The sequence below is a fragment of the Glycine soja genome, chromosome 6 (genome assembly GCF_004193775.1).
Source record: "Glycine soja cultivar W05 chromosome 6, ASM419377v2, whole genome shotgun sequence".
Classification (NCBI taxonomy): Eukaryota; Viridiplantae; Streptophyta; class Magnoliopsida; order Fabales; family Fabaceae; genus Glycine; species Glycine soja.
Genome location: NC_041007.1, coordinates 1,543,390 through 1,570,525, shown reverse-complemented (window position 1 = coordinate 1,570,525; position 27,136 = coordinate 1,543,390). Strand labels below are relative to the sequence as shown.

The 27,136-nt window shown below is 30.6% G+C and overlaps 3 protein-coding genes across 3 annotated transcripts; 2 read left to right on the top strand and 1 right to left on the bottom strand.

The window, feature by feature from the left end:
- Positions 1-3,262: 3,262 nt before the first annotated feature.
- On the top strand, positions 3,263-12,327 carry LOC114414559 (hippocampus abundant transcript-like protein 1). The gene is made up of 14 exons (XM_028378854.1): positions 3,263-3,557; positions 5,757-5,868; positions 6,390-6,502; positions 7,661-7,783; positions 7,887-8,092; positions 8,188-8,263; positions 8,980-9,066; positions 9,188-9,268; positions 9,347-9,379; positions 9,579-9,632; positions 9,771-9,812; positions 11,183-11,261; positions 11,348-11,418; positions 11,958-12,327. Exons 1-14 carry the CDS (start codon positions 3,393-3,395, stop codon positions 12,012-12,014), a joined length of 1,299 nt encoding a protein of 432 aa, XP_028234655.1. The 5' UTR covers positions 3,263-3,392; the 3' UTR covers positions 12,015-12,327.
- A 2,562-nt stretch (positions 12,328-14,889) lies between these two features.
- On the top strand, positions 14,890-23,093 carry LOC114414558 (phospholipase D delta-like). Its single transcript, XM_028378853.1, has 10 exons — positions 14,890-16,213; positions 17,181-17,297; positions 17,883-18,077; positions 18,578-18,859; positions 18,957-19,025; positions 19,134-19,281; positions 20,528-20,676; positions 20,798-20,965; positions 21,718-21,918; positions 22,399-23,093. Exons 1-10 carry the CDS (start codon positions 15,293-15,295, stop codon positions 22,690-22,692), a joined length of 2,544 nt encoding a protein of 847 aa, XP_028234654.1. The 5' UTR covers positions 14,890-15,292; the 3' UTR covers positions 22,693-23,093.
- Positions 23,094-24,121: 1,028 nt separating this feature from the next.
- On the bottom strand, positions 24,122-24,899 carry LOC114414557 (plastocyanin-like). Its single transcript, XM_028378852.1, has one exon. The coding sequence runs from the start codon at positions 24,796-24,798 to the stop codon at positions 24,295-24,297; it is 504 nt and encodes a 167-aa protein (XP_028234653.1). The 5' UTR covers positions 24,799-24,899; the 3' UTR covers positions 24,122-24,294.
- Between the last annotated feature and the right edge of the window lie 2,237 nt (positions 24,900-27,136).

Here is a 27,136-nt window from a genome sequence, read left to right as displayed (position 1 = left end):
AAAGAATCAACCATCCTTTCAGTTAGTTTAGATCTTTATAAAAAAAATACAATAAATAAACCTAGAGAGTTATATTCTCTTCACGTGAATTGTATTTGTCTAGTCTTTTTTTTTTTTAATTTATAGAATACTTAATAGCTTATAAAGTCTTATTAGATGAAACTTTAAATAATATCTAAGTAAAATCAGTGAGTGTGTCATGCACCTGACGAATCTAGGATGCTAATTTAGCGAGAAGAATTTAAAAGGTTAAAAAAATAATAAATATTATTAGAACATATATAAAATAAATACATAAGTATCTTATGGGATAAGATTGGTATATGTGAATAAAATTAATATTTTACACCAAATCTTGATCACTAAATTTAAATAATCTAAATGCTAAAATTGATTTATTAAAAAATTTAAAAATTATAATTAGCAAATAACAATTTATAATTTTGTTATTTTTAATTATATTAATTGATCAAAATAAGTAATGATAGCATTAGATAATGTTTGCTTGATATCTCATAGATAAGATTAATAAGTTATTATAATAATTAGATTTCAAGAAAATAAATGATAAAATACACAAAGAGTTACTTTTTATTTAAGTTGATTTTTCTTTTATATATATATATATATATATATATATGAGTTTAATATTTATATATTAATAATGTAAAATAATTTTAAATTATAATTATAGTTTGAATTATTTTAAGATAATTTTAAAAAAAAATTAACAAATTTAACGTACATTATGGGTTGTAATAAGATTACTCCGGAAATTTTTTTATGTATTTGAGATTTCAACTTTGTCAACTTCGGTGTCCTTTTCAGTATTTTTGCATTTCATACCTTTTTGAATAAAAAAAAAGAAGATTTATAAATATGTGTGGTAATTAATGAAAAATTTAATTGAAATATTAATTTCGAAAATAAACCTTTCCTTTATTCTTTCAAGAAGACTATGATATTCCCCAGAACAGGTTTTAAAACAGGCAATGCAACAGTCCTCAAACTGTACTTAGGTTGCCTTCTTCTTTCTCTATATAAACGAACATGTCTTCCTCGCCCGACAGTTTCGTGAATCATATTTTCTTTTTCTAGGATATGTTTTCCTCTTCCTCTATACTTTTCATTCATTTTCCAAAAATGAAACACTTCCTTAATCCATTCTTCCTTCTTCTTCGATTATGTCCTAATTTTTTCTGTCGTCATTTGTTTTTTCTTTGCAAGTGATCTCATCACAAATCCAATGCATGCATTTAGTAGATCTTAGCTTGAAGTAAATTTGGTCTTCGATTATGTCTTGTTAATTTTATAAATTTGTGATTTTGATCGTAATAAAAATTATTAATTATTAAAAAAAATTAATAAAAAATTATTAATTCTAATGTAATATTATTATTGGTGAAATGCCAGTGCAGGTAGAAAAAGTTTTTAAAGAGAAGAACAGAAATACTGTGGTGTAGAAAATTAAGATTAATAATTTTTTAATAATTAATAATTTTAATTAATTTATAATTAACTTAGGAGAATCAAAGTGGTCAAATTTTAAGACTATAAGACTAAAAATTACAATTAAAATTTAAAGAAATCAAAATCATAGATTTAAAAAAGTAACGAGATTAAAATTATAATTTAACATATATCTATCTTTATCATAATCCAATATACACATCGGGGGATTGAAAATGATTTTTAAAAGCTTTTAGAATTTTGGGACGTTTCTTAATTTTCTTTCTTGCTCTCTATGAAAGCTGGCACGTTTTTTTAATAATTTTAATGTACTTATTATTTTAAAATATTTATAATTTAATTTGGTTTTTACAATTTGTCTCTTGAAGAAAATGTTAATAATTCTATCACTATTGTCTATTACCAATAAAATATTATTTCATATACTAAAGTTTATATACATTTTTTTTATCAATATACTAATATTTAATTTGATTTTCTTCAAAATTTATTGATTGTATTTTTTATCTTGTTAAAAAATCAAATGTTTTAGGTTTATTGTTATTGATCCATTACATAAGATATATCACATTTATCAGACAGTTTGTTCAATACGAATTTACGAAAGTAACACATTATAAAAATTAACAACCAATTGATAATACTTTTTAATCATATATTACATTTTAATTTGAAGAAAAAAAAAAGACATGAAATAAAACAATAGTTTCAATCTATTTAAAAAAATTAAATTAAATAATATAGAAAAAAATATTAAATGACCATATAATTTTAAAAAAAAAATTGAACTCCCCTTTTAGTAAGTTCTGTATCATCGCATCTTGGAACATACTCATTGATCCTAGGACTAATCCCATCTATTTGGTAGAAAAGAGAGAAATAAGATTGAAGAGAAATATATATATATATATATATATATATATATATATATATATATATATATATATATATATATATATTAAAGGTGTAGTTAAATAGAAATTAAACAAATATGTAAAAAATAATACAAATAAACCCTACAATTTAGAAAAGTATTTCCATTTTCCATCATATCTCTGCTCCACCAAACAACCTCAGATATTTCCATCTAATTTCTCATCTAGCAAATAGAGGCTAAAAACTATGCAGCAAGCCACATATGTGACAACAAAAACACACACACACACACACATATATATATATATATATATATATATAATTTTTAAAAACAAAATCATATAGCTAACGATTCTTAATAAAAACTTAACGAATTGAAAGTTTAATCGCCTAACTTATACGAGCTTTTGTCTAGTTAGATACAATTAAGATACTTAATCCATAAATTAAATCAACCATGAATTTAATCAGTGATCACGAGATGATTTTGGCCCACCTGCACGATGCTTTATCTGCCTGTAGAAAAAAAGGTAAACATAAACCTGCACACTTCAAGGCGTAAGTTGATCCTAGTTATTTGTATTATCTTTGACGCCATTCACCCGATTCAATCAACGGTTAGACGATTAACGAAATACTTGAAATAAATATTTTTTTAAAAAAAAAATCAATAATCAATAGCTCTTTATATACGTGACTAAAAATTCTTTATTTCACTGTCACTTATTTGAATTAGTTGACAGTTCACCATATTGCTCCACAAGAGCAAAAACAGTTAAGTTTTTTCCACCCTTTTTTACTTACTGCGAGTGTTTGATTGACCGACCACATGCACAATTGTGAGATACCACGTAAAGCAATCGCAAAAAGTACGATATATATATAGGGTGCTTTTAAGTGAAACTTTGTTGCACTTGTGGCTAAGTAGAGAGGTAGCTTTCCCTGTAAGACTGTTAATATTAAGATCTTACCAAGAATTCTAGCTAGTTAGTTCTTTTGTCATTTCAAAGAGAAACTGATTGAGAGAGCCATAGCTAGGGAGAATCATGGACAAATTGTACGGGTTGAGTCATCTCTTCATGGCAGTGTTTCTTCATAACTTCTCCATGTTCATGGTGGTACCAGCCATCACCGATGTCACAATGGCTGCTCTTTGTCCCGGACAAGATGAATGCTCACTTGCCATCTACATCACTGGTTTTCAACAAGCGGTGAGTTTAACTCCACCAATATTCCATACCATCTTCACTCATTCTGCCTTTTCTATCTCATGGTTTTGTTCCTTAATCAGTGATTATGTTTGTCCATGTATGATATTTGTTAGAGATTTCATATCCATGACCATTAGTGATATAGTCAAATTAAAGTACATTAATTAGTGTGACTGGAAATTGAGTTGATCGAGTCCGTTGTTCTTAATTAGATTCTTTAACTAACCTTTTGATATCAACAACCTTTTTTTGGGATAATCTAAGCTACTCTTGCTCGATAACAGCTTTTCAGTAATAAGCAACACACAAAACATACGTACGGTACAAGTAAGAACTGCTATGGAACTAAATGAAACTCATTTACCTCAGTATTTAACAACAAATTTAGTAAAGTCTATGCATTTTATTTTCATAGCTAGGCATCTTTAATTTCTATGTACATATAAATTTTATTCTTCGGCCGAAATTAAAAATCTGTGGCTATTGTGTTACCTGCGCGCGGTGCACGTCCTGGCATTCATCCCTCATGAGTTACACCATTTTATGACAAATGAGATTTAAATAAATTAATTTAATTTAATATTAGATAATAAAATAGTATGATATGTAGTTTTTAAGAATATTATAATTTTTGTATATTAATTATTAATTGTCATTCATCAGTTCATGTCCTCTTAAATTAAGATAAAGTAAGCATATAGCTAGTTTGTGATGTTTATTTCGCATTTATTTTATGTATGTATATATATATTGACCTAAGAAAGGCCTTTTATTTATTTGGTTATTAAATTAAAAAGATCAATTTTTATTTATTTGATTCAATATTAAAAAAATGTGGATGAAAAGCTTAATATGTGTTTCATAATAAAGAATTAAAATATATTTATTTGTGAATTAAATCAAATTAATTCCTGTAAAAAAAATCAATTTAATTTCTCTTCTTGTAAGAATAACGTTAATTATCTCTACACATTTACACTTTCTATCTCCGTTAGATCACCTATCTAATTACACAGTTTTTTTTTATCTCTCCTTTGTGTACAACTTGGTGTAATAATTTAAAATATAAATAAATTATTTTTTTGTAATAAAGCTAAGACTTAACAATAATTTTATACAAAATTATTTAAGCCCGTCACCATTTACTAGCCTTTGTAGATTAAAAAAAATACAAATTAAATTTACATTAAAAAATAATTAAAAATCCATTACATATCTGATTTATTTGGATCAGACAAGATTTTAAAAGTTGTTATCTAGATTGTTTATGATATTTTCTAATTAAACACAAATTGATTTTGTTGATGACTTAATGACACCTCCGTTGATTGCCCATAAATGATGATTGTTTTATAGACAAGCAACCTCAAAATTCAAAAACCCATCACTGGTGACGTTAAATTGTCACCAAGATAGCGTCCCTTCGTCTGTTTCGATAAGCCTGATCCACCACTCAGAGAAAGAAATTTCCCTGTGATATCGTGAGTCTTATAGGCTCCCATTTTCTTTAACTTGTTGCAAATTTACAACTGACTCCATTGGCCTTAGTGTGTGTGATGCATTGCTAAGCTTTTTCCTCGACTTGTCGTGGTTTTGCTCACCTTTCTATTGTCTCGTCGTATTCGGACTAATGAGTTTTTTGTTTTTTATCAACAGCACTTTTATGTCCATCTTGCAACTATTTGTCATCCTCTGTGGCCCGTTTTAAGCTTTAAATTTGGATGAGTCTCCAACTGGTTTTTTTGGGCCAAATAGAAATGGGGCGGGCCTTGTTCAGCACAAATTCTAGCCTCCATCACTCGGTCCAGTCTACATTTGAAAATAGAAATAAAATATAGTACTAATATACTACTATCTATTATTAATCACAAGAAAAAAAAAACTTACCTTTATTGTAAAAAAAATAAAAATTTAACATCTACTATGACTCACCATTATGACTCACAATCACATTGTATCCAGCGTATATTGAATTTAATGCAATTCGTAAGCTCTTTAGATTTTTGTTACAAATAACAGCTGGGCAAATGCTCTGTTTATCACTCACTCTTTTCATTACAATTTACCCCCTTATAGTTCTCATAACCTTTTAATAATATCAATGACGAAGATTTTTTTTTTTTGGAGTTAATTTCTATGACAATGTGCAGTAATTTGTATCCATGTCCATATGGGTAAAAAGACGTGTGATTTATGCAGATGATAGGACTGGGCACGCTTGTGATGATGCCACTCTTGGGTAATCTTTCGGATAAGTATGGGAGGAAGGCCATCCTCACAGTCCCTATGATCCTCACCATCATTCCCGTAGGTACGTTTGCGTTCAATTTTTTCCCTTTGTTTAATTGATTCCACCTTTTTTAAAGTGTATATACATCTCTTTTAAATACAGCATACTATTCTTAAAATTCAATCTACGGCTAGCAAGGAGTTTTTCTATTATATTATTATTATTCTTTAATACATTATAGAAAGAGTTAAATTATAATATATAAAAGTTACAGTTATTTAGAAATTTAATGTTACAAAATTAAATAACAATAATAGTAATACAAGATTTTTTACATATTATACAAATAATAAAATAATTAATTGAAATTAAATCGTTCTCCATAAACACATGACAATATCAAGTAATATATACTTGATTCCTTTTAAAATAATATATATAGTCTTAAAGTAATTTTACGGTGTTGTGAATGTTTTTAATTATAAAAAAATGTCTTCTACAACAAAATACCAATTGTCTAAATTTAAAAAATGCATGACATGAACTGGTGCCTTTAAATTGTCAAATTTATCTTTTAGAATGGACTGGTGGCTGTTTCGCAGGCATATTAGCTTACAGCAGGACGAAAAAATTCTTCTACGTCTACTATGTGTTTAAGATACTTATTTCAATGATTTGCGAAGGAAGCGTTCCTTGCCTCGGTCTAGCTTACGTGGTAAGTCTTCACTATTTCCCTCAAATGAAAATAACGTAGTTTTTTTTTTTTTTACAGCTAAAAGTAAGTGTAATTTTTTTTAGGGGAAATAAGTGTAGTTATACTTGTTTATATATGTAACTACATTAAATTGGGTTTAAATACAATGTACCAAAAAAATGAGTTAAATACATTTTTGGTTCGTTAAATAAAATAAAATCTAAAAAATAAATATATTTTCTGTCATTTATGAAAATATATTAAATGTGTTTATTGTAGTTCATAAAAAATTGTCTTTTCTTGTTTTCCCATTTATAGAAATAAAAATCACATATGATACATTTCAATTAACAAGAGAGTAAAAGAAAGTAATTTATTTTAGGACTAAAATTAAATATTACCCAATTTGTAGAATACAAAAATATATTTAACTCTATTAAATTTATCTAAATGTTAATTGTGGTTAAGTTTTAGGTTCTTTTTCTTTTTCTTTCTATTTTTTCTTTCATCATGAAAAACTCAAATTTGACGTTCTAATTCATTTTAAGTGTGAGTAAGATTCAAGTCAGATATATCAAAAGATAAATTTATTTTTATTATTACTCGATCCAAAACTTTGTTAAAGTCATTTGCTTGAATCCATATTTGACTTAAAAACTCATTAAATTAAGGATAATATCGGGTCAACCCTACTTATTATCATTATATTCTATATATTTACAATAAATATTTCAAAATAAATGAGCATTATATTATATTATAGAAAGAATCTATTAGAAAATTATCATTAAAATATATTTGTTCAAAACACTTAATTTAAACCATAAAATTTTACATTAAAAATATATTAATATTTTTTCATAACTTCAAGAGTATGTTTAAATATAAATTATGATTTAATTAATTAAACGACTAATACATAAATAAATAGCATATAAATAACAAACAATACTAATAATTCAGTAAAAGAAAAATAATACTAATAATTAAAACATACCATTTTATTGATAAAATTTAGGCAAGACTCATTAAGAATATATGTTTTCTTCATTATTTAATGAGTCTCATCTTGTATTCAATGGGTATCTAAATAAAATTCTACTAATATTAAATAGTGTGATATTTATGAAATAAGAAATAATTTAAAATTGTACTGACTACATGGATTTCCTCTTGCAGGCAGATAACATTCCAGAAAGTGGACGAAGCACTGCGTTTGGAATTCTTTCGGGAATTGCGTCTGCCGCGTTTGTGTGTGGCACCTTATCGGCTCGATTTTTATCTACTGCCTTGACTTTTCAAGTATTTTGCTTTATGCTTACACATCTCTCCCTAATTGCAATGCATCATAATCTCAATCTTATTTCCCTTAATTACAATGATTACACATCTTTCCTTAAATAAGGTTTCCACACTTATCGCGGTGATTGGAGCACTATACATGCAATTTTTCCTTCGAGATTCGGCCATTGATGACAAACACCTTTATACTCCGATCATTTCACAAGAAAATCCAATTATATCTAAGGTCAATGGAAAACTGGAAAGTAAGAAGCATCTTTTTAAAGCATTGCGCTCTATAGAGGACCTGACTTCTTTCCTCAATAGCAGGTGCTACAATTTTCCTTCTTATTTTCTAATCAAACAAATATTTTTTTTATTTTGTGTCATAATTATACATGTATGATGTATACCCAAATTTCCAGCTTGACTATTACTCAAGCAGCAATTGTTGCATTCTTCAATAGCCTTGCAGATGTTGGCCTTCATGGATCATTGTTGGTATATTTTTTTTTCTCTCTTCGTATTTTTTTGTATCTTGTTCAAGTCCCAATTTTTAGTTTAGATATCATGTATATTATATATTTTTTTATTTTTTTATTTTTAAGTTTCAGTGTTGGTAAAGGCTTGTGCACTTTTACATCATTGCTAGAACATGCGTTGATGCTTACTCATATTTTTATTGGTTGAATTGGATTCTTAGGATCAAAGCAAAACATCTAGTATCCAAGAACATTGTATCTATATATATATATATTTTATCATTACTAGTCGGAAACCGGTAATACATGTCTCAACTATCTTTTTTTTTTGTTTAAATTAAAAATAAAAAAAAAATTAAAAGATGTAAATAATTATCACATTTGAGAAGTTATTTTTTCTAATAATTATATTTAAGAAGATATTTTTTCTAATAACTATTTGAATCAAAGATAATTTTCAAAATTAGTTAGAAGACAAATTAATCTAAAAATATATATACACCAAATAAGGATAATTATCTTTACAAATTTTTTTATTAATAATTATAAATATTTCTCTTGGCTATTTGAATTCATACTCTACTATATAGGCTTTCAATATCTTTAATCAGCCGTTATTGATGTTTAATTTCTTCCATTTTTTAAACCTTTGTAACGTGGAGTATCTATGTCCATTTGAAACTTATTATGTCGTTCTCTTTGACAAGTATTTGGTAACACTTTTTTTGTGTGCAGTATTTTTTAAAGGCTCAATTTCACTTTGATAAGAATCAATTTGCCGACTTGATGGTCATTTCTGGAATAGCAGGAACTGTGTCACAGGTATTTATTACAAAGTTATATTTTAATTATCAACTGATTGTCCTTTTATCCTTTTTGTAAATCTTCAATTTCTTTGAATTTATATATCGTGAATCTAAATATTAAACAATGATTGTCATAGCTTATTCTTATGCCTATTTTGGCTCCTATTTTGGGCGAGGCAAGACTACTCTCAGTTGGACTATTCTTTCATTGTATACATGTAAGCATGTTTTTTCATAAAATCATAAAACAATATCTCTTTTATGAAGTTCTAAATTATTAAAATGATGGGATGCAGATGTTCCTTTACAGCATAGCATGGTCCTCCTTGGTATGTCTTTTGCTACTTTATTTATAATTACAAGTTTGTTTCTATTAATTATTTTTCAATATATAATATTTTATAAGGTTGAAACTTGAGCTAGAGCGGTAATTTAATTTTCACTTCTGTATATTCTTCCCGTATCCTTTTGTTGTCTATGTTTCCTTATTTTTATGTTGTTTAATATTTAGTGTGTGAATGTTGACAGGTTCCTTATGCTTCCGCCATGTTCTCAATTTTATTTGTCTTCTCACACCCTTGTGTGAGTTTACTTCCTCATTTTGTCTTTCTATATTATTCTTTAAACGGGTGATTTTTTTTTTTCATTTTTACCCTTCAAATTAAGTATATTTTTTTTTTCAAAACACAATATTGAATAATTTATTTTTACATTTTGCAGATACGAAGTATTGTATCTAAACAAGCTGGTCCCCATGAGCAGGTACAACGTTAATCATACAAACAATTTTTTCATACGATGTACATGCAAAGATTATTTCACCATTTCATTTTTTTCTTCTAACAAAAAAATTCAAAAAAATTATGAGGAAACTAAATTTTATATACAAAATATTTTGATCAGAATAAAAGGAAAAAAATGTTACACTTAACAATTTTTATTTGAAATCAATATTATTTTAATTTGAAGAAGATAAATATTTTATTATATTTTTCATGTTTATGTATGCTTATTAATTTTTTAATGGGTGTTAAATATATAAGTTTGAAGCAATATATAAGAATTTCATGATGCTACAAACTCTAAGGTTAAAAAAGTCACTATAATTATGAAAGGCATATTTTTTATGATTTATTTTTGTTATGATTTAATATTTGAGGTAACATGGTCTATAAAATCTCGAAGGCAAAATCATCTTCTACTTTGTAGCTAGGCACTCTTTTTGCATGAAGTGCGTCAATGCACATAGATATATTATTTATGAAAAAGACCATACTAAATTTTCTGTAACTTGTAATATAATGTATGATAAAAATTTACTTGTATGAACATTTTCTTGCAACATACATGAATTGAACTGATATTAATTATTGTTGAAGTAAAAAATGTCAGGTTAATTAAAAAATTTCGTCAATATATTAATAAAATATGTGATGTACCTAAATAAAATAAAATATGTGATGAGTTACATTTATAAAGAGGACTATACAACATTAAAAAAAATAAAAATTAAGATGTACTTGTGTAAGCTATAACTTAAAATACATCTCATTGACTATAAAAACAGATTTGAGACATATTGACATATTATAAATAATTAATTTGGTAAGTAGGTTCTTAAGATTAATTTATTCTTACAGTCCAACTTGTTGGGATTATTATTTATTTTTGTATCTTTGTTAGTGGAATTGAATTTATATGATTTCTAAAAATTTGAATTTTGGCCTATGTAATAAGTAAAGCCTAATTTCAAATTGCAAAATGAAAAAAAATATCATGTTTAAATAATTTGGTTTCTATGAGACAGTGTTGTGTTGTATGATGTGAAGGCATCATTAGTAGAACAATAATTTTGTTACCTCTATTAACTATTGTCGTATTAAAAAATAAAATGCATGATTGTTGCTTTAATTAAAAAATGCATATGATTCCTTTAATTTCTCTTATTGGAGTTTGCCTGTAAAACACATTTTAAGAGATAAACAATAGTATAATTTATTTAATTTATAATGAAGGCAAAATGCAACTCAATTGTGTATACTAAAAAGCTTTTTGTTTAGTTTTATTTTATACTTTTGGTACATAACTTCAAATTTGTTTAATTTTTCTCTTCAATTATCTTCCTTTTTTAGGGAAAGGCTCAAGGTTGCATTTCAGGCATATGTTCAATTGCACATATTGTTTCTCCCTTGGTTTTCTCTCCATTAACAGGTAAGAGCTAGTATGCCATTATGTTTTTTTTAAGGATTTAGATTATCATTAAATTTTACTAACAAATACTTCTTCTCAATTGTCAGCTCTATTCCTTTCTGAAAGAGCACCTTTTGATTTTCCTGGATTTAGTATAATGTGCATTGGATTTGCTTCGGTAAGAACTTAACTTTAATGAAAATGTTCTATTTTTTCCCCTTAACATCGAAGTCAGTATTTCTTTAGTTTTGTCTAGTCTTGATGAATCTCTACTATTACTTATCAACTCCAAATTTTGATTACATATGTGGATAATAATTAGTCTAGGCATGGTATAGTTGATATGATGATTCATTCACATGATACAAAAACACATGAAAGATAATACGTAATATTCGTTTGGTGTTGAATTTCGTAATCTTCAAACCACGTCCAACACTGGACCTTAGATATCAACATTAATAGGTAAATTGAATTATAAACCTCAAAGTTTTATAGTTATACATTACATGTGGTACATATCTTGATTTAACTCATCTATGTGAGATTATCTCATATAGATTTTTATTAATAAAATTTAATTAGCAATTATTTTAATTTGTTTTGTTTGAAAAGAATTTGTTCTATATATTATTATATTTCAGTCAAATTTTACTTTATTTTCATTGACCTTTTATATTTATATGATTCTTTGTGTGGTTGAATTTTGCTTTACAGATGATATCTCTTGTTCAAAGTATGATGCTCAGAGTGGTTCCTCCCATATTGAATTAGGCGAATATAAATTAGTTAGAGTCTTTTAATTTAAAAGGAGTGAATATTTATCGTGCTTTAGCTAATCCTCATATGTACAAGCTCTGCCTTTAATGGTGCTTTTGATGAGGAAACAATTAGTTGTATAAGTTCATTCCTAGTAGGCATTTGATAAACTTCAATAGTTTTTTTACTATTGTATCATGTTTCCTTATCAATTGCGGGGTTTAAATCAAAGGTAAATTTTATAATTTTATAATTATTTTTATTTTGTTGTGTTGTTGCAATTTGGAAATTGTGATAAGATGCGTAAGTGCAACATTGTGTTTCCAAATGCTTCCTTTTTGACATTGTGTTTCAATAAAGGTTAAATATGTTTTTCTTTTCAAAACTTTTTTAATTATATCTTTAGTCCCTAAATAATTTCCATATTTTTCTCTATTAACATTTTTGGCTCTTAGTATCATGTATCCTTACTAAACAATGACATGATAATTATGTTGGCAACTAAGGGCAAGCAATAAAAATTTGACCGTGTCATTTATTTAAATCCAAACCCGACGACCTGCTAAAGACCCTGAAATATGTGTGACAAAAATCAAATCAACCTAATATTTTCGCACAATGTTTCATTATTAACATTAGGTAAAGTTAAATGGTAGAATAAAAGAAGTATAAAATTATATTTCATAATACATATTTAAAATAAATTATATCATTAATGTAAACAAAATGTTATTTCTTAAAAATATTATTAATACACAATTATTCAAAATATTTATATTTTAAAAATAATGTATATTTCATTCATCCCATAATAATTATTTTGTAAGAAGAAGAAAATTTATGCTAAAATAATTAATATTTTAACTTTTAAATGTAACATTAATTATTCTTTTTTACTTATATATCATATAACATTAATGATATAAGGGGAAAAAATAAAATGAATTAATGATAATATTATTAATTTTGTAAAATCATTATTATCTTTTATTTATTTATTATTTTTCTTGATTTGTGTAAAATAATTTGAGACGATAATTATAATAAGACATAATAAGTATATAATACTAAATCGGATTAGAATAACTTAAAGTATAATATGATTTTGTCCTAAGATATGCGTCAGGTCTATTTTAAAACTTAAATCCACTCAAATCAACCCTAGTTTAGGCCAGACAAATGGATTATGTCGGGTCATGTTCACCCTTATATGTTTTTAGTCATTTATCTTTTCACAAAATTCACTTTTAATGTCTGAGGAGATGGAGACGTTGAACACACCACTTATACCTGAACCTACTTACTACAATTAAAGTGATTTTCCAACATTGTCTCTTATACTCACTGTTACCTGCATCCTCATGGTTTGAAAATGAGCTACCTGCACTAAGGTTCCCTAGATTATACATGAATTGCACTTTGAAGGAGGAGGAGATAAGTGATATGGGTGGGGGGGGGATTAGACGTGGAACATACCTTTGCGACGGCATTGGTTTGAATGGGAGCTTCAGTTAGTCCATCAACTAGATGCATTTCTGGACTCATTCACTATACTGGATCGCAAAAGAATATGGAGGTGGATGCCCAAACAGTTCGGTAATTATTCAGTTTTTTCAGCATACAACTCACTGCTGAATTGGAGAACACACAACCGGCATTATAGTCTCATGGAGGCACTCTGGAAGGTAAATATCCCTCCGAAAGCTTCACATGCAATTTGGAGATTCTTTCTTGACAGAGTTCCATCAAGAGCAAATTTAGTGAGAAGAAATATTGCTATCTCTGATCCATCTTGTATTTTCTGTAACTTCTCTGTTGAAACCACTTACCATTGTTTGTTAGCATGTCCCTTGATACAGTCTTCGTGGATGAAGTGGTTTGATTTATTGCATTGTCCCATAGCTTCTCTTGGTTCAATTGCGCAGCTTTTTCTTCTAATGCTGGATATGTTGAGAACGAAAAGGGACCTTGCAAATTGGAGGATTATTATCTGTGCAATTTCTGTGGTGTGTTTGGAGGTGTCGAAACAATTGTTGTTTTAATGGCTTGCAGATGGATGTGTATAAACTGTGGGAGGATATTTTGATCACCTCATGGATGTGGCTCAAAGGAACGAAGAAATTCAGCTACCCACTCTCTCAATGGTTAATGAATCTTATGCAATGCATTTTCACCTGCATGAGTCAGAGATCCATGGGTACGCGGAATAATTATGCGGCGTGATTGGTGGTATTAATTTGTTGGAGATTCTAAGAAGAAAGACACTACCGAACGAAAACTGAGGAAAGTGACTTAACATGACTAGTGGAGTTAATTTGTTGGGTAGACTCTAGTCTCGGGCCTTGGGGCTTGTTGAATGAATGTAAGGTGGGGGGCGTTCCTTATTGGTGGGTACAGAAGGGCATTTTTTATGTTTGATAGCATCTTCCCCTATGCAACTCTCTTGTATAGAGGCTAAGATGTATTGGTGGAATTTTTTGGGTTGTCTCACAACAACATTGATTGTGTAGCTCTTGAATGGAGATTGTCAATTACTATAATTATTGCAATCTTTTGCACTTGTGCAGCTATATTAATACAAATTTTAGATTCTAATATCATATTACATTTTAATAAATAAAATTCAGTTTACATTAATGATATTATTTAATTTTAATTTTTTTTACAAATAGGAGAATAGTGAAGAAGAATGGTTCTTTCATAACAGTTTGATAATATATCGCATTAATTTCTAATTAAGGGCGAGATACGAATATCTATTATAGTAGCAAAATGCAAATGGGTAGGGAATGGAATCACATGGACGTCATTTAATAGCAAAGCAGGCCTGTCCTGGCCTAAAGGCCCCACAAAATATATGTTTACATTGGGCTCACCAGCATCTCCTCTTCCTTCTACTGCTGTCACTTACACGTGTTCATATATCCAAAAAATTAGACGCCAACGGCAACAAACACAACAAAACGAGTGCCCAATCCCGTTACCTTCTCTTTCCCGCTAGCTAACGCCACCGTATCATAATATTATTATTATTATTTTTATTTATTGCGCACACCGTTGCCAGAGTGTGTGCCATTCCCTTCTGTTCCGCCGCCGCCGCCGAACAAATCAACCAAGGGACGGAGAGTAATGCTGTAGCCTCCGTAACGCCGTTCCGTGGTAGCGAGCGTTCGCTGGTTCCGCTGCGCATTTTTCAGCAACGTAACGCTCCCTATCACTCTCTTCCCTCCGACAATCAATTAATTAACTCCTTCAATCTAATCTCACCTTGCGTTGACCCCTCCGCGGTGACAATGCCTCACAATCCTGACACCGTGGTCTACCTCCACGGCACCCTCGATTTGGTAATCGAGGATGCTCGGTTCCTTCCGAACATGGACATGCTCTCCGAGCGCGTGCGAAGGTTCTTCTCTGCTCTTAACACCTGCAGCGCCTCCATCACCGGGAAAAGGAAGCAACGACATGCCCGCCACCGCCACCGCAAAATCATCACCAGCGATCCTTACGTGACCGTCTGCCTCGCCGGCGCCACCGTTGCGCGCACCCGCGTGATCTCGAACTCGCAGAACCCGACGTGGGACGAGCACTTCAAGATCCCACTCGCTCACCCGGCCTCGCAGGTCGAGTTCTACGTCAAGGACAATGACATGTTCGGCGCCGACCTGATCGGAGTCGCCACCGTCTCAGCCGAGAGGATCCTCTCCGGCGAAGCCATCCGCGACTGGTTTCCGATCATAGGAACGTTCGGGAAGCCGCCGAAGCCTGACTGCGCGGTGCGCCTGGCGATGAAATTCACGAGGTGCGAGGACAGTTTTATGTACCGGTCCCGCACCGAAACGGATCCGGACCGGTTCGTTGTTCGGGACTCGTATTTTCCGGTTCGGCACGGAGGATCGGTGACGCTGTATCAGGACGCGCACGTGCCTGATTCGATGTTGCCGGAGGTTGAGTTAGAGGACGGGGTTGTGTTTGTGCACGGGAAGTGCTGGGAAGATATATGTCACGCGATATTGGGAGCGCATCATTTGGTTTACATTGTGGGTTGGTCCATCTACCACAAGGTGAAGCTGGTCAGAGAGCCTACAAAACCCTTACCTAGCGGTGGGAACTTGAATCTCGGGGAGTTGCTCAAGTACAAGTCGCAAGAAGGTTTGCGAGTTTTACTATTGGTTTGGGATGATAAGACTTCGCACAGCAAGTTTGGCATCAACACGGTATTTTTTCAGTAATCGTTTTAAACTGAAAATGCATTTGTTGCATGCTTAGGTTCAATCGAGTTTCTGTAGGTTTTTCTTTGTTTGTATATGAACTTCAATAAACTGGTGAGTACTAGCTTAGAAGTTTAAATTTAATCTGCTTGCTAAGTATTTTACATAGTTTTGTGGATATAATGGGAGTAACTCTATTGGGAACTATAAATATAAATTAGAAAAATATTTGTGGGACACTCAATATGTTATCCAACGGTTAGATAGAAAAAAAAATATAGTTATGATAGAAAAAAAGAGATAGAAAAAAATGAAAAATATTAGTAGAATTTATAAATTATTTCATTATTTTTAAGTGGTCTCGTGCCCACCAACTAATAATCGTAATTATTCATGTATATAGTTGTATGATGTAAATTTATTGTTTTTATTTTTCACAATAACCATGTGTTTCTCACATACGTAAATACAGTTTTTACTTGTTTTTGAGCTTACTAAGTTTAAGGAGTAACATGTTGATGTGACTTTTTGCTCCTTCATTAGAATGACTTGTCCATGGAACATACTTGTGACGTGTTAATATGATTGCTACCTTCAAGGAGTGGCTTGATGATGTTCCTTTCGTTAGTAATATTGGGTTTTGGTATTCAAATTGGACCTTATTGTGTTCCTGCTCTTCAATTTTGATTCAAGTACCCCGTGACAGATTCCAATTTAAAATCACATGTTATATAGGCACATGACGTTGTGTTCATATTTCTGAGATATAGGCTTCTATTCTAAGTTTTAACTAATCAGCATTCGTTTTTTTTCTGCCTTCATTTTACTTCTAGTGAGTTTTGTACTTACAAGTTGCTTGAACATCGACACCGATTTGGGTTGATTTCCTTTGTTTGCCATTCTGCCCAGTTGACTGTGGTGTCTGTTGAGTTTTTCTTTTAACAACCTTACCAGTTAGTAATTTTAATTGCAGAGTGGAGTAATGCAAACGCATGATGAAGAAACTCGAAAGTTTTTCAAGCATTCATCAGTTAGATGTTTGCTGTCACCAAGATATGCCAGCAGTAAGCTTAGCATTTTCAAGCAGCAGGCATGCTTTATGCTATGGTTTAGTAGCTTTCCCAGATTTTGTCATTTTTTCTGTTAGAAAGTTCTTGATACTTAATCATGCTTGCTTTCCATCCTTTCAGAATATCACTCTAATTTTAATACATGCTTAGGATGGATGAGTCCTAACCTTGAGATTTTAACATGACAAAATAATACGAACTTTTTTGCGTCTTTGTCTTAGTAGACACTAAATAGGGGAGGCCTTATCAAAATCTATAAATGTCTATGAAAAGAGAAATAGACACAAAATTTTGACATGACAAGATCATGTGAAAATGTAACATGAAGTTCTTTCCCATGCACGGGATAACTTCCTTCCTTGAACTTCACATTTATGTGTCAATGAATTAGTGGACACACCCTTTCTTGTTTCTATTGCCCAAATCTGCATACCTGGCACATGCAAACTATTAATTTAAGTTGAGCCCAGAAAAATAAAATTGAAAACTTTTCATTGAGATTTTTGAATGCCAACAGGGATTGTTTTTCTAAAACAAAGATTATTTTGTTTACCAGAAATTGAAAAACATATTGACTATATATATTACTTGGCACCAAACTTCAGGTTGTTGGCACTCTCTTTACACATCATCAGAAATGTGTGATAGTGGATACTCAAGCACACGGTAATAATCGGAAGATAACTGCATTTATAGGTGGTCTAGATCTTTGTGATGGCCGGTATGATACACCCGAGCATAGAATTTTACGTGATATCGACACTGTTTATCAGGACGATTATCATAATCCCACGTTTTGTGTAAGTTCATAATCTCTGAGGATACCATACATTAGTTATAAGTTGTTGCATTCCGAAATCTACATTGACATATACCTGAGCTTGTCTTTTTAGCACGATATATGTCCAGTTTCTGTTTCTTTATCTAATAAGCAAAAACAGAGTTGTTTTGTTCAATCAGGTTAATTATTGACCTAATATTCCTCTTTTTGTCTATAAGCAGATAATGACTTCTTGGTTTGAAGTATAAATATTCATACGGACATTGTTTTAGCATACTTTAATTGTTAACATTTTAAAAGTAGTGACAGAAAACTCCCATGCCTTCCTTCCACTCATTCAGCAGGTTTGGCTTGTTATAAATACAGTACTGTTATTGGCACTTCGCATCTAGTATAGTATCTTCATAGACATAAATTTGTTGTCTGGGGTATTGTTTGATACTGAGATTTAGATCACCATTGTACTTTTGGTCTTTCTTGCTAACTGAAATTTGTCTTGTCTTCCATTTCTAATAATAGGCGGGAACCAAGGGTCCAAGGCAACCATGGCATGATTTACATTGCAAAATTGAAGGCCCTGCTGCATATGATATACTCACTAATTTTGAGCAGCGCTGGAGAAAAGCCACCAAATGGTCTGAGTTGGGTCGGAAACTCAAGAGAGTATCTCACTGGAACGATGATTCTTTGATCAAGTTAGAACGCATCTTTTGGATTCTTAGTCCTTCGGAATCAACTCCAGTTGATGATCCTGAACTATGGGTTTCGAAGGAAGACGATCCTGAAAATTGGCATGTTCAGGTTACTAGTTCACTGTCTTTAAAGTGTGTCTTCTGTTTCCTTCTTTTTCTTTCAACAGAGAATTTGTTTATTTATACTTTGTATATGTTTTTCGCAGGTTTTTCGATCCATAGATTCTGGTTCTTTGAAAGGATTCCCTAAGGATGTAGTTGTTGCCGAGACTCAGGTAACTCATCCAACATTGAGTTGCTCTATGGTTGGATAAATGTCATAGAAGTAGAACCTTTGGATTTCCCTTTCTCACTAATTTCTTTTTTATTGTCATTCATTGTAGAACCTTGTTTGTGCAAAAAATTTGGTCATAGACAAGAGTATTCAAACAGCATATATACATGCGATCAGATCTGCTCAACATTTTATTTATATCGAGAATCAATATTTTATTGGATCATCCTTTGCTTGGCCAGCTTACAAAGAAGCAGGTTTTGGCAGAATATTGATGCTTACTCATGTAACTTGTTGCATCTGCTTGTTGCTCGTAATTTCTGTATACGCACCTATGACTAGTATTCAGCGTGTGGCATGCGTTTTTCTACTTTTAAGCTCAGAACACTACAAAAAATTGTAGACAATGCTCACAGTACAGTTCCTTTTTGCTCTTACATAGTGTCTATTTTGATAAATTTCTTTAGAAGTACCTAGGGAAGAAAAAAAAAAAGTTTCTTCCTATGCTAAAATTAGCTTATGTATAAGCAACTTTCTAGAAGCTCTCTTATAGCTTCAATAAAAGATGATTTTTAATTTATAAATAAATTAATTTTAGATTATGGATAAGCTTATTTTCTGTTTTTCTTGTTGTTATTTTTTTCTTAGAAGTGTTTTTTGTTGGTAAATATTTGTGTTTTAATTTAAAATTTATAAATATATATTAATTCTATTTTATAAAATAAAATATTTATTTTAGATTTTTTTTAAATTTTGTTTTAATGAGTCAACTAGTTTGCTATGTTTATTGTGACAGCTATAGGTTGGTTTTCGAACGGTCATATTTTGTTTGTTGCACCTGTGCCTATACAGTCTCATCTTTTTCTCCCAAAAATTTTCTATATCTTCTCTTATAAAATAATTTATTTCTTGAGAGTAAGAGCGTTGGTGTTCATAAGGTTCGGGGATCCTTTCGCTGCACAAGATCGGAACCAACAGGTTGTCGTATCTTGGGAGAGGAGCGCAATCAAATTTTCCCACGAGTGCAGTGGACATTTTTCTCTCTAAGGATAACATTTACGCGCTTCAACCCAGGCTATATCTTTCTTTCCTTAATTTATTTTTTTCGTGTGCTTATTGTATGTTATAATGTATTATTCATGTGTTATCAATTAAATTTATTTTGCTACTGTGATTCTGTTATTTAATTCAAGACTGTGCATCTTCTTTGTATTTATTTTCTTTCATTTTTTATTTTATTTTTCCAACATTTTTTGGATAAACTTATCCTAACAGGCAATCGAACAACTGCTTAACATATATTACGAATGACAAACTTGCTCAAAGTAATTGTTAGCTATGTACTACGATTGTGTAGCCTTAATAACTACATCACTTGAAATATCATTGTTTTTCCTCAAAGCCCACCTAGCGGGGGCAAGACTTTGTCATTGATATCGATCTTTTTCATCAATTTTTTAAAATAGCATTTTCTACTTATCTAAAATTCCATTCTATGATCAGGTGCTGATAACCTAATTCCTGTGGAGTTGGCACTGAAGATAGTCAGTAAGATAAGATCGAAGGAGAGATTCACAGTTTATATTGTCATCCCAATGTGGCCTGAAGGTTCCCCTTCTTCTACTTCAGTGCAAGAGATACTCTTTTGGCAGGTAATTTTGTGTAAATTACGTAGCTAGCTAGTCATACAAAATTTTAACATTGGAAATAATTTATTCGCTGATAAAATTTAAGTGCTATTTATTACTAATTAAAAGGAATTCACATTTTCAGGGACAAACAATGAAAATGATGTATGAAATCATAGCTCTGGAGTTAAAATCTATGCAGCTTGATAGTCATCCACAAGATTACCTCAATTTTTACTGTCTTGGAAACCGAGAGCAGTTGACAACTGAAGTTTCAAGTTCAAGTAATTCACCTTCAGATAATGGCGAAACGGTAATCATTCAAAATATTTTTCTGAGTTTGGTGCATTATTAATGGAATGAATCAATAACCTGGCAATTGACGAAGTGTAATGTCATATATTAAGATGACAGTGGCCCCGTCATGTATATCATATACTCCTTTTTATATAAATGTAAATAATATAATTCCTCTTAAATTCTCAAACATCAACTTAGGCCAAAAAATGTTTATTTTTTTTATAAAAATACTGTTCAGTTTATTTGTTTAAAGATGAATAATAATTCATATAATTCTTGTTTCATTATCAATATTATATTTAATGAAATAAGTCTCATCCTTCATATGTTTCCATGTTTTAACCTGGGTTTTAGCCTCATTCTTTGATAAGAACATTAGTTATCCTTCTCCTTAGGTCGGTTGATCTAAGGTAAAGAAACGAAAAAACTACGTGAAAAGGAGAAAGGAAGTGGAAAAAGTAAAGAAACGAAGGAGAAGGATTTAAGACCGTAATTATTTCTAAGGGCTTATGTCTCTTGGATTTTGAAGTTCAAGTATTCGGTCAATTTTCATTTCACATAAATCTTTCTTGCTACATTCCTCTAGACTACTGGTAGTATGAATGTGAAGTATGACCAATTTACTTGTTGGTAGATATATGTAGTTCAGGGTTAATATTCTTGTTTTGCGTTTGATAACATTAACATCTTATATGTAGTTCAGGGTTAATATTCTTGTTTTGCGTTTGATAACATTAACATCTTTCTGCAATGATCATCAATCAGGTTTCAGCCTCACAAAAGTTCCGACGGTTTATGATTTATGTACATGCCAAAGGAATGATTGTGGATGATGAATATGTAATTCTTGGGTCTGCCAATATAAATCAACGATCTTTGGCTGGATCCAGAGATACTGAGATAGCAATGGGTGCACATCAACCGCATCATACATGGAGTCAGAAAAAGAGGCATCCACATGGTCAGGTTTGTATCATTAAATATATAATGTAAAATTAGCTATACATAGTTATTCATTTCTTCTTTCTTGGCCTTTTAGAGCGTCTCCAGAAATAGTTTTTAAATGGGTCCTTAAAGTTAAGAACCGTTCTTAATTAGCTTTGTCATTGAAGGAAGATGATATGATGTCACGCGTATGAATTGTTCTAAGTTCTTAATCATTAAGAAATAACTGAGAGTTGATTTATAAGACCCATGTTAAAGAAATATAAAAATGTAAAATAACTTGTGAAATCAATTTTACTTTCTTGAAGAGTCATACCATTGGATTAAAAAGTTGTTAAAGTTCTTAAAATTGATGTGAATTGCAGTGCAGTAAAAAAAAAAAAAAAAAGTTAAGACACCTTTGTGTGTTTATTATTATTGGGGATATTCTTTGAGGCCCGAGGCAATTTCCCAGATATTTGTCTTTCCGGATCCGGAGTACTTAAATAAAGGTATTTGCAGGTATATGGGTATAGAATGTCTTTGTGGGCAGAACACATGGAAACCATAGAAGCTTGCTTCAAGGAGCCTGAAAGCTTGGAGTGTGTGAAAAGTGTGAACAAGATTGCTGAAGACAACTGGAAGAAGTACACAGCTGATGACTATACTCCATTGCAAGGGCACATAATGAAGTATCCCGTGTGTGTAAATGCCTATGGGAAGGTAAAGTCCTTAACTGGATTTGAGTCTTTCCCAGATGTTGGTGGCAAGGTGCTTGGCTCCCGGTCTACCCTTCCTGACGCTCTAACTACATAGCATACCCTCTTAATTTCTACGTGAAAATAAGTACCAAAGTCTCAGAGAAGAAGAGAGAGGGATCAATTGGATTTTGCTGGCGTGCTTGGTGTAAACTGTTAAAAAGAGGCCTTGCCCCTGCATTTTTTTAAACCATTTACACGGTGGTATAGTATGCAACAGGCTGCGTATATAGTAAATTATTATTAATCAGTGGACTGTATGTCACAGCCACATTGTAAATTTGTATTAGTATCCATTCTTTTTTGCCAAGTGGTGGAACGCGCTATAAACCATGGTATCTTAATTCTTAAATCAGTAACCCCGCCTGAAAGGCAATTGATTTCAAGGATATCGATCATCACTGTACTAGTGCAAATACATTTCAGTAGGAAAAAAATGTTAAGATTAATTATTTATTATAGAGAAATCTACTATTCCTATGCTAAAAACTTAGAAGACACTCTCTCGAACATTTTCAATATTCTCATTTATTTTATTTGAAAGTGTATTATTTTACCCACATTTTCTCAGCTTATATTTTTTTTCTTTCAAATATTTTAAGATTTCACTTTTTAATTTTATTTTAAATTAAATTTCGATAACATTTTTAAAGTGAACATCAATGATTAAAAATATTTTTATATTATAATTTAAATTATTCACTATAAATATAAAATTTGATTTATATATTAAAAATAGAATGACAATTTAGTTCTAATTTTTTTTAGTCCCTAAATTATTCACTTGTGTTTAGTGAGACCAATTTCATATTAATTTATATTTTTTTAGAATAAATTTGTTATTAAATTATACAACAAGAATGTTTATCATATTTTTTATATATTCAAAAATAAATCAAAATTTTCATTTTTTTCAAAGATGAAAATGTCATTAATTTACACGTTTAGATATTAAAACAGCAATTTATCTTTAAAAAATTATGCACTAATAGTCTGAAATAGTCAATAATCTTATATTATGTCACAGATGGTAATTATTATAAAATCACCGAATTTTCCTGTACATAATGATTTGTTATTAATGATAGTATGCACTCTCATTACATAATTATTAAATTTTTTTTTATATAAAATCTAATCAAACATTTTGTTATTTTTTTATGGCAAACTTAAAAATTTCCAAAGTAAACTAAGTCTAGAACTTTTTATTTGTTTAAAAAAATGTTTTATGAACCTCTATTAATCTATTTAACACCTAGAAAGAGAGAATAATAAACATCATAAATTTTGTGAAGTGACAAAGAAAAAGAAAAAAAGAAGAAGAAGAAATATTAATGGCAAGTTTAAAATTAAAGAATATTTGTGTATAACTACTCTCTTATTTATTTATTTAGATGCTTGAGGTATGTAACTATGTAATGAATTGTTTAGATGTAGAAAAATAGTAGTAAAAAGATTAATAAAAACTAAAAGATTTTTACAAAATATGAAAAGAAAAAAAAAAACAGTCCGATATAAAACAAGAAAGCAAAGGAGGTAAATGAATTACACAAAGGCATTATATTGTTGATTCATCCCATAGGCCCTAACAAGAAAGATGAATTAGGCTCTTCTAGGAAAACAAGCATATGAGAACTTAGACGTAGGAGACAATATATAATTAATTAACGGTGACTTTTCCCACCATACCAGCTCCTTGGTGAGGCGAACAGTAGAAACTGTAGGTTCCCTTGGCATCCAAAGTAACGCTGTAAGTCTCACCAGCCGCATTGAGAAGGTCTTCTTCGCTCATGGAGATTTTCCCTGCATCCACGCCGCTAGGAATCTCGTCCTCGTCGAACACAACGTTGTGGGGGAAACCTGCGTTGTTCTTGAACACGATCTTTTCCCCAGGGGCCACGGAGAAAGAGTTGGGAGAGAAAACCAGAGACCCGTCATCAGTGCCCAGTAACACTTCAATGGCCATGGCGTTGCTAGCTAGAACTGCGCTCGCAGCAGTGGCCACAACAGCGACTCCAACGTCTTTGAGGGAAGCCTTGATGCCGCAGAACCTTGTGGCTTGGGGAGCTGAGACTTTAACTGCGGCGGCACTCACTTTGCCTGCGCTTGCCTTGAGGCCAGTGAATGAGGGAATAGAAACTGCTGCAGAAGTGACGGTGGCCATGTCTATGGATGATTGAGGAGTCTTCTTGTGTGTGGAATAGGGGAATCAATCAAAATTGCAGAGTGTTTTTTATAGGGTGGGTGAATGGATTGGTTTTTCTGTGGCTGGAAATCTAAGGAGCAATGGGTGATGTAGATAATGCGGATGGGATACAGTGGACGTGGCTTATCTCATCTCATCACCACCATTCTTGCCATTGGTTGGATTCGATGTTATCCTCTGACGTGGCTTAGATATTTCTTTTCTTTTTTATACAACTAAGACTTTATTACTGCGTTTGGTTTGGAATCCCCGACGTGGTTTTCCACGTCCAAGCTGAAGCAGTTAGTTCTCACTTCTGCTTCAAAGACCCTTTGGACGTCAATTTATTGGCTGGAAGATGCTGTTCCAAACATGTTCTAGGTGAGTTTAATGGGAAGAACTCATTTTAATTTGGATATCTCTAAAGCCTCACTAAATACTTATAAACATATTTAAATATCTTTTCACAAAAGATATGAATTTGACCTTTAGCTCTTTATTAACTAACTAGATCAACCTTAGTGTGAGGTACATATGCAAGCTCTTAGTATTCCAAAGTTTTGGTACCCAGTAGAGAGACTAATCTTTGCAAGACTTTGGCAAACAATTATAAATTGGTTAGGTTCCAAATGAGTTAAAGCCACAATGGAAGATAACTAAGAGTTTACTAATCTTTACATAGTACTATTAGTGTAAATTTTTGTACACTTATTAATCAGAAATCACATTTTTTTTATTGATTAATAAAACAAAAATTCTTTACACTGTCAATTTCTAAACTATTTATTTAGAAAATAATACTAAAAAAGTATTTTAAAAAATAATAATTTACATGTATTGTTAATATAAAAGTTTTTTTTACTGCATGTACAAAAAATTTTATACTGTTAATTAATTGAAAGGTTCATTTAAATATTGGTTTCACTTTCTTTTATCCAGACTGTTTTTACTTCTGAGCATAATATTAATCATTTATCTTGTGTGGAGTGTGAATTGTATAGGACTTACTATTATTAAATAGAGATTGAAATAAGTCAAATTGTTATTCACTGTGGGCTTATATTATAATCTGATCTACGTTAGACTTAGACCTATTATAATAATAATATCAAACATTTAATGTAATGGTTTGAAATTACATAATTTTTTGTTCTATTTAAATTATGACACACAAACATTAACTTACATATCACTTTAGACATATTAACTCACTTAAAGACTAATTTTATGAAATTTAAAATTAAAAGTGTTTTATGAAATAAGTTTTGAATCGAACCAAACTTCTGAAAAAACTCATATCAACCTTTTAAAAAAGGAAGTTTATAGTACATAAATAAACTCAATCTTTTAAAATTTTTTTTATAAAAAAAATAGGGTAAACCTGAATCTTATAAAGCTAACCTTAGTCTAGCACATTTTCACCTTACCGATGATAAGCCGACGCCCTATCTGGTCCTTGTAGCTGGGTCAATTGCATACTGTACAGGACCCGTCAGAAGAAGGCCCAAGATTGCCGACAAGTTAGCCAACATTCAAAGAGGCCCAAGTGACGATAGATCTCAATTTTTTAATATCACAGGTATACTTCTTCTTCTTTTTTTTTGCTGAATATATATTTTATTATATATATATATATATATATAAAATAGTATGACACAAAATTCTTAAATATATATTTTATGTTATTCAAAATTTTCCTTCTATATATTTTAATCATATAGTTCTAAATGATATACATTAGTACATTACTATGGACTTCAGATCATCAATTAGTTTCAGAAAAAATATAGTGCTCTTATAATACTTATGATGAGGAGCTCATGAAAAAATAAGGCAATCTTGTATTGCTTATAAGGTGCTCGTGACAAAATGTGTCTCTATATTATTGGTGATATAATGCAATGTAATCTATTCAATAAATGTCATTTAATTGATAATACATATTGTATTTGTGGAGAATAATTTAAAATAGCTATATTGTACGAGAGTGTTTTTAAACATGACTAAATTTTGAATAAAAAAATTATTTCATAACAGATCTTGTGGAAATATCTCAGGATGGAAAAAAAAAAATTAAAACTAAAATAGATACTGTACATACAGCGGATGGGAAAATACTTAATAGAACTAAAGTTGTACTATGAAAGCCACAGGTCCTGTTCATTAACGTCATTGCGAATTTGCGATGAAAGGCTGAAATCTTATTCGTACTATGAAAGCCACGTGTCTTTTTTTATATGGTATAAGTTCATCAATTAATTTCCTTTTATGTTAATTTACTAACATGGATTAATGAAAATCGATTATCATTATTTTA